This window comes from Rhinopithecus bieti, unplaced genomic scaffold, assembly GCF_001698545.2.
Source record: "Rhinopithecus bieti isolate Rb0 unplaced genomic scaffold, ASM169854v2 scaffold_14936, whole genome shotgun sequence".
NCBI lineage: Eukaryota > Metazoa > Chordata > Mammalia > Primates > Cercopithecidae > Rhinopithecus > Rhinopithecus bieti.
Window position 1 is genome coordinate 745,026 of NW_016808811.1, and position 8,630 is coordinate 753,655.

The 8,630-nt window shown below is 35.7% G+C and overlaps 1 protein-coding gene across 3 annotated transcripts in view; it reads left to right on the forward strand.

Annotated features, from left to right (window-relative positions):
- The window catches only part of PGR (progesterone receptor), a 92,685-nt gene that overhangs the window by 74,985 nt on the left and 9,070 nt on the right, over positions 1 to 8,630 (forward strand). For all 3 annotated transcript variants that reach the window (XM_017887222.1, XM_017887224.1, XM_017887223.1), the window contains 2 exons: positions 3,639 to 3,783; positions 5,211 to 5,341. In XM_017887222.1, coding sequence (XP_017742711.1) covers positions 3,639 to 3,783; positions 5,211 to 5,341 — 276 coding nt within the window. The remainder of the gene's footprint in view (positions 1 to 3,638; positions 3,784 to 5,210; positions 5,342 to 8,630) is intronic.

Sequence of the window (8,630 nt, forward strand, 5' to 3'; positions counted from 1 at the left end):
TTTTTTTTTTTTTTTTTTTTTTTGAGATGGAATCTTGCTCTGTCACCAGGCTGGAGTGCAGTGGCGCAATCTCAGTTCACTGCAACCTCAGCCTCCTAGGTTCAAGCCAGTCTCCTGCTTCTGCTTCCCAAGTAGCTGAGATTACAGGCGTGTGCCACCATGTCCAGCTAATTTTTGTATTTTTAGTAGAGACAGGGTTTTACCATGTTGGCCAGGATGGTCTCAATCTCTTGACCTCGTGGTCTGCCCACCTTGGCCTCCCAAAGTGCTGGGATTACAGGCATGAGCCACCGTGCCCGGCCCATTTTTTGTATTATATGAAATATATAATTTGTTATATATAACAACATAAAATATATATTCTGGAAAATATATATTCCAGAACAGATAAAAATTTAATTTATCTTTACAATTTTTTCACTACTATTAACATTTATACTTTAGTTCTTATAGGTTCTATAATGTATAAAATGCCTCCTAACATTTTTTTAATGCCATTGTGTTTTAGTATTACAGACTTCCCATTAGACTGACTGGTGGATTTCATACAGTATTACTCCAATGAACAATTCTGTTGCATTGATAGACTAATAATAAATATCTCCATAGTGTTCTACAATGTGCATAATTATCCCATTTGTCTCGTAGCAACTCACTGAGTTAGTTATCATTGTCATTGTGATTTTACTCATGAGGAAATTTAGATTCAATGATAATAAGTGATGTTTCCAAAGTGGCTGTTAGTGAGTGGTAGAGCCAGGACTGGAACTTGGGTCTTCTGTCCTGAATTCCTTCCAACTTGTGAAGACAGATCAGCAATAGGGACGTTTATATGTGCCTCCCTTTAGAAAGTCTTCCTCTTCAAACATTAAGACAATTCATTGATCTCTTGTCAAATGATTCTAAATTTTATCACAAAATTACCCATTTTTGTAGTCTGTTAAATATTTGACTTACAAGCAGCATTTATGTATTACATTTATTGTGTTGAGCTTTATAATTTTCTTTCAAAGTTATTATGTAGACCTATACTTGAAGACACATTTAAGTCGTACGCAAATTTTAAAAATTATAAAAATTGCAAGCCAAAAAAATTTTTGGCTGGTTATTTAGAGAGTCTTTCTGCACCTGAGTAAACCAGGATTCTTGGATGCCAGTAATAAAAATCAACTATGTTAATTATAAAACACACAAGCAACAACAAAACCCCTTTGAAAACAAAAGAAAAGAAAAAAATAATTTACTGAGGGGACACCAGGGGTTCACTGAATAGAAGCTGGAGGACAAGCTTAGAATATGGGCAGAAGCCAAGGCACATCTGAAGGGCTAAAAAGCAAGCATCACAAATCCTCCCATTGGTTCTCATTATCTGGACACCACCACCATCAAGAATAAATAGTCACATATTTGTCTTTGCTTTAGTATTTTCTGATTCAAATTCCTGTTAAAGTATGTTCCATGGGCCAAACCTATGTCCCAAGCCCAGAGAAGGAGAAGCTTTACCCAGCTTTCTCAGTGGGAAAGTAGGAAGGTAGGGCACTTGCTCTCACAAAACTACAACCAGTGGGGAACTCTGTCCACACAGAGGAAGAAGGAGGGGAGGAAGAAAGTTGGGAAGGAAAGAAGGAAGGTATTAGAGAGCAGTGAGGGAGGAGGAGAGGAAAGGAAGGAAGGGAGGGAGGGAGGAAAGGAAGGAAGGGAGGGAGGGAGGGAGGAAAGGAAGGAAGGGAGGGAGGGAAGGAAGAAAGGAGAGAGGAGTGAAGGGAGGGAAGGTGGGAAGGAGAAAAGTTTAGTTAGACACTGAAGAGCATCCCTTCTCAGTAAAAAGTAAATGCTCACTATGGCATCTCTTACTATGAATATGCATTTGAGTTTTTGGTCTTATTAAGGCTAAGGAATTCTAAGAAGAGAAGAGCAATTTTTCTACTATTCACATGAAGATGGGATGATCTGAAGTCTATGAAGAGAAGAGCCTTCTTTTTTGCTACCTACCTTGACATGATTAACATTGTCAGGAAATAACTTTCTTTTGCTCTTGATAGCTAATGAATTAAGTTTTGCTTTGGTTTTACTTTTGAAACAGATTATTTGTGAGAACATCAGTGGATTTTTAGAGAAAATAGATGTTTTTAAAATAACTTTATAGAAAGAACCACAATGTTCTCAGCAAAACATTGTCTCTATACCTTTAATTTTAAAAATGATCCATTTTCATTGTTTCAGCTACACTGAGATATAAATAACTTTCAAGTTTATATTAATATTTTTAGCCCAGATATCTCCCCATACTTCTAATTCATATGTGCAGCTGAATCCTATCCAAAACTATTTTCTCCCTAGCAAGTTTCTTCTCCTTTATTCTATCTCGGCAATGCTGTTATCATCATCTACGGTTCAATAAAAATACTGAAAGATGTATTTGATTCCTTCTTCTTCCCATCTACCTGCAATCAGTTGACAAATGTCTTTGATTTTTCCCTTTAAATATTTTTCTGATGCACTCTCTCCTCTTAATTCCGATGTATTGACTTACTTCAGGCTTTTATCATCTCTCACCTGGGCTTTGACAGTATCTCCCAACTGTCCTCCCTAACTCCAGGCTTATTCCCTTGAATCCACCTACCACATAGCTAAAAAGGATCTATCTATATTGCAAGGCTATGTCAATCCCATTGCTTCTTAGTAGACATGCAAGACCTTGGATGATCTGACCCAGCCTACATCTCCAAACACATCTTTGCTTCTCCCACATTTAAGTTACTCATTGTTGAGTTGGTGATCTTCCCTTGAGAATTGGGAAGACATGGAGAGACTTGTGATGATTAAGTCAAGATTCATTTGCCCTTTCCTTGCCATCTTTCTGCCACCAACACCATGGAACAGCCTAAAAGAGGATGAAAGACCAAAGCATTCACACCACATCCCCAATACACACATGCACAGATTCTAAATCTCTTAAGCCACATGGAAGTTTAAAACAAGACTGGATTAAGTTTCAGAGAACTCAAGTGACCTGATGACTGTGGAATCTACCCAAGACATAGTTAAGGGTTGTTAAAAGAAAATTAGATATAAGACAACTGAAAGCAGTGGTTTTACAAAGTAAGACCAATTTATGTTTAAATCCCAAAGAACTGAGATTTAACAAACTGATTATATTCCATTTAGACATTATCTCTCTTTTTTTCTGGAAATGTTTTCCTGACTTCCCTCCAGATTGACTGATGCACTCTCTTTTAACCTTCTCTACCCCAGCACTCATGTGCTTGTTTCTCCTGTTGAGTTGTGAGCTTCTTTTGAGGCTAGGATTGAGTCTTACTCATCTTCATTTTTATACAGTGCCTGGCACATGAATGGTTCTCATTAAATGGGTGTTGCATGAATGAGTGATGGATAATAGATTCACTTAGCAAAATCCCAGAAATGCTAAATCATACTGACTGATTTTAAGTGACTTCCAAAGTTGCTGATATTTTAGGCTGTATTATTTATTAATGTTTTCTGATTTTCAGTGTAAAAATATGTTGAGATTGAAAACATTACCCTACTTATACCTATTTTCAGATTTATATGTATTTTCAACATTTTGATATAATCCAGTCATTTTATGGTCACTATATTTTAAATTTGTTTTGTAGGTTTTCGAAACTTACATATTGATGACCAGATAACTCTCATTCAGTATTCTTGGATGAGCTTAATGGTGTTTGGTCTAGGATGGAGATCCTACAAACACGTCAGTGGGCAGATGCTGTATTTTGCACCTGATCTAATACTAAATGAGTAAGTAGTAACTTTTGTTGTTTTTGTTATTATAAGTGTACATATAGGATAATTTTGAAAGTTGTATTTCAATAGAGGATCATATATTTAGTGTTCTTGATATCATGATATTAATGTCATTTTATGGTAATTTGATATTTGGAACTTTTTTCTCGTTTCAAAATATAGCTGTATCAAATCCAAATTTCTTACACACCAAGAATGTATCAAGTAATATATTTAAAGATAAACTTAAATGTTTCATTTATCAATTTAAAATTTCATAGTTTGGTACTAATGACAATCATAAAATAAATGAGAAATATTTTGTTATTGAGTTACATTCAAAAGTAAAACCTCTTTTTTCATGCATGACAAATTAGACTGGCAATTTATTTTAAAAGTTGAAAGATAAATATTTCAATTTGCTTTGTATTTAAACAATTTTAATTAATTTTCTACATGTAACCTTTAACTGAATAAGCATCTTTTCATGGTAATATTTATATTGTTCTAATGGTGAATGCTGACTTAGAAGTATATAACTCACACTGAAAGCAGTGGTTTTACAAAGTAAGACCAGTTTATGTTTAAATCCCAAATAACTGAGATTTTATAAGTCTTTACAGTTTTAGATAATTTTCATGTTTCATTATATTTTATCCAACAATTCCTTGAGATAATTAAGAAATCAGCATTCTTCATTGTACAGTTCAGAAAACTGACTCTCAGAAGAATTATATAATCTGCCAAATAATTTGAATGACAGTGAGATTTGTTCTCTCTTTTGAGTCAAAATCTAGTTTTCTTTTCATTATTTTTGCTAGCTTCATTTGACTAATGTGGACATTATAAAACAACACATGATTGAGAAAATGCCTTAATTAAATTTTCTCAGCCTTCAGCACTTGTGTTTAACTTTGTCCATTCATTAATGCTTGCCAATGTCCTCTTTTGCTCTTTTCTGTATCATTGTATATTTCCCTAGAAAAGTTCAAAATATGGTAAGCTCTGTGAACTGACTTCTCCTATTTAATTGCACACAAAATTATAGATGTTTTCATAGAAAATAAATTGTAAGTAAATAAAATATTTCTGAGCATTCTTCAGCTCTACATTCTCAACTCCTACATCTCTGCTCTGTTTTCTTGGTTTAGGTATTTAAAATGTGATAATAAAAATGAGAAACAATGTTAATCTTGGTCACTGTGTATTTAATATAATTTTCTAATTTTAAGATTTCTTAACCTCAAAAATTCAGTATTGTGAAAAGTTTAGAAGATGTTTAAAACTCCAAATATTGGGTTTGTTTATTAAAAGTGTAGTCATACTCAATAATATGTAAGGTAATTAACAAAGTCATATTCCCTGATAAATTACCTAAACTGGCTGAGACACTATTTTTTTTTCCTGTTGCTTTTTCTTCTGTGTATTGTGTGTGGTGCAAGACAGCGGATGAAAGAATCATCATTCTATTCATTATGCCTTACCATGTGGCAGATCCCACAGGAGTTTGTCAAGCTTCAAGTTAGCCAAGAAGAGTTCCTCTGTATGAAAGTATTGTTACTTCTTAATACAAGTGAGTGAGTTCAAGTAACTTAATGCAAGATATTTAGTTTCTTAATTCATTAGAAAAGTTGCAAACAATATGATTATATAGTTATATATGAGGTAGACATTTTGGATTATAAGTATAAAGAAGAAATACCCAATATATTGTTATAGACATTAATAAAATTACTCGATATTTTTAGTCTTTGACCTACCATATAATACTAAAATAGCCTCATCAATTTCTTTTTATTTTAGATAAAATGATTTAATTACTCTTTCATATTCATCTAATTCAGTAATGTAAACTACAGTCATGTGCCACATAACAGTATTTTGGTCAACAATGGAACACATATATAATGGTTCCCTAAGATTATAATGGAGTTGAAAAATTACCATTGCCTAGTCCCGTTATAGCCACCATAACATCATAGCACAATGCACTAATCACATGTTCGTGGTGATACTGATGTAAACAAACCTACTGTGCTGCCAGTCATATAAAGTATAGCACATACAATTATGTACAGTACATAGTACTTAGTAGTGATAATAAACAACTCGTACTGGTTTATGTATTTACTATACTATACTTTTCTATTGAGAGTCACTACTTCTACTTTTTTAAGTTAACTCAACACAGCCTCAGGTATGTCTGTCAGAAGGGATTCCAGAAAAGGGCATCGTCATCCTAGGAGATGACAGCTCCATGTGTGTTACTGCCCCTGAAGACCTTCCAGTGAGATAAGATGTGGGGGTGGATGACGGTGATATTGATGATTCCCACTCTGTGTAGGCCTAGGCTAATGTGTGTTTTGGGTATTCATTTTTAACAAAAAAGTTTAAGCAAAAAAGAAAATATTTAGAAGTAGATAAAGCTTATAGAATAAAGATATAGAGAAAGAAAGCTAGGCACGGTGGCATGTGCCTGTAGTCCCCACTACTTGGGAGGCTGAGGTGAGAGAATCACTTGAGCCCAGGAGTTCAAGTCCAGCCTAAGCAACATGTGAGAACTTGTCTCTAAAAAAAGAAAGAAAGAAAGAGAACTGTACCATGTGTTTTCGGTTTTAACTAAATGTTATTACAAAAGAGTCAAAAAGTTAAACTAGAGTTTATAAAGTAAAAAAGTTACAGTAAGGTAAAGCTAATTTATTATAAAAGAAATAAAAATATGTTTATAAATGTAGTGTAGTCTAAGTGTACAGTGTTTATAAAGTCTATCGTAGTGCATAGTAATGTCCTAGGCCTTCACCACTCACTCACTGACTCATGCAGAGCAACTTCCAGTCCTGCAAGCTCCATTCATGTTAAGTCCCCTATGCAAGTGTCCCATTTTTATCTTTTATAATGGATTTTTACTATGCCCCTTCTGTGTTTAGATACATAAGCACTTATCACTGTGTTACAGTTGCCTATAGTATTCAGTAGTCACATGCTGTACAGGTTCATAGCCTAGGTATAAGGCCTAGGTGTATAGTAGTCTATACCATCTAGGTTTGTGTGAGTACACTCTGTGACAATCACACAATGATGAAATTGTGTAAGGACGCATTTCTCAGAATATATCCCCATCATTCAGTGATACATGACTGCAATTAATATTGGATAAGCACAAACCATACTCTTTTCTACCACCACTTTCACCCCATCCCCAAAGTATTTACTATATAAAATACATAATTTTGTTTAGAATTATTTTTGTGATGTCAAGATAAATTGTTAAAACAGGTAACTATAAAGATTAGCATCTTAATATAATAGTGGTTTCTTTATCACAGACACAGTCCAGTGAGTTAGCAAGAAACACCCAGGCTCCTTCTAGCCAGTGGCTCCACCCTTTCCTAGTGGCTTGCAAACCTCTATTGGACGTGACTAGAAATGAGCACTGAGTGAGAGAGGTTTTGAAGGCTAGATCTGGAACTATCATATATCACTTTCACCCACATTCCAAGGCACTTAAGCTGCAGGAAAGGCTGGGAAATACAGCCTAGCTATAGGCCCAGAAGAAAGAGGAAATTATGTTTTATAAAGCATTGCACTGATCACCAGAAGGACAGGCAAATATCCGTTCCACTTTTTCTTATATCCAAGGAACATACTTACCTCTGCCTCAGTGGATCCCCAAGGGTCTGGGTGGGAAAAGCTTAAAAAGAAAGAAAAAGCAACTGCTTTGACCCTTGCATAGGCAGGATCAGCCCTCACATGTACAAACCGATGCTTCCTTGATTCATTGTGATTTGTATGAGAACCACAGGGAGCTAAGACCTCAGGCCGAGGGTGAGCCTAAGGTCTTTCTCAGCAACATCGTTACAGGGACTTCTTTCTAAGGCACAAATCTCAAATGGCGGGGGGGTGCAGATCAGGAGGGAAGGGCAAGAAAGCTAAACCCTAAAACGAAGTCTTCCTCATGGAATCTATGCAAAGACAAGGATCAATCCATAACTCTCTTGGGAACCCTATTTGGACGAGGAATTTCAAGCCTAATTTGGTGACAGAGCATCAAGTGGAGAAAGAATATTCACATGGAACCAGCCCAGAGAGTCAACTGGAATACATTTAATAACACAGTAATTAGCTCCTGCCCTTCTTTGCATGAAGGAATGAATCCTATAGCACTTATGACACAGAGTCCTAGATCTTCCAAATTGGCTTGTATCTTTAACATAATTCTCTCTTTATGGATAGGCAACATTATGCTGGGGAATTAAACAACAATGGAATTAATCAACAGGGAGGCACTGCTCATTGTTGTCACTTAGAAACTTAGGCGATCACTAGAGCAGAGGTAAGAAAAGCAAGTGAGATTCGTACAACTTCCACTCACATACCATAGAGAGTAAGATTTTTAGCCACTTGCCACTTCACAAAAAAGAAGAAAAAGAAACTATTTAATGAATAGTACTTATGCTTTCCACAGATTCTAATCAAGATTCTAATGAGATTTTGGGAGAAAATCTATTTTTAAAACTAGAATAAATAGATAAGCATTATAAAAGCATGCATGGAATTAGAAAGCTACTGTAATTTTTTTTTTTTTTTTTTTGAGACGGAGTCTCGCTCTGTCGCCCAGGCTGGAGTGCAACGGCTGGATCTCAGCTCACTGCAAGCTCCGCCCCCCGAGTTTACACCATTCTCCTGCCTCAGCCTCCCAAGTAGCTGGGACTACAGGCGCCCACCACCTCGCCCGGCTAGTTTTTTTGTATTTTTTAGTAGAGACAGGGTTTCACCGTATTAGCCAGGATGGTCTCGATCTCCTGACCTCGTGATCCGCCCATCTCGGCCTCCCAAAGTGCTGGGATTACAGGCTTGAGCCA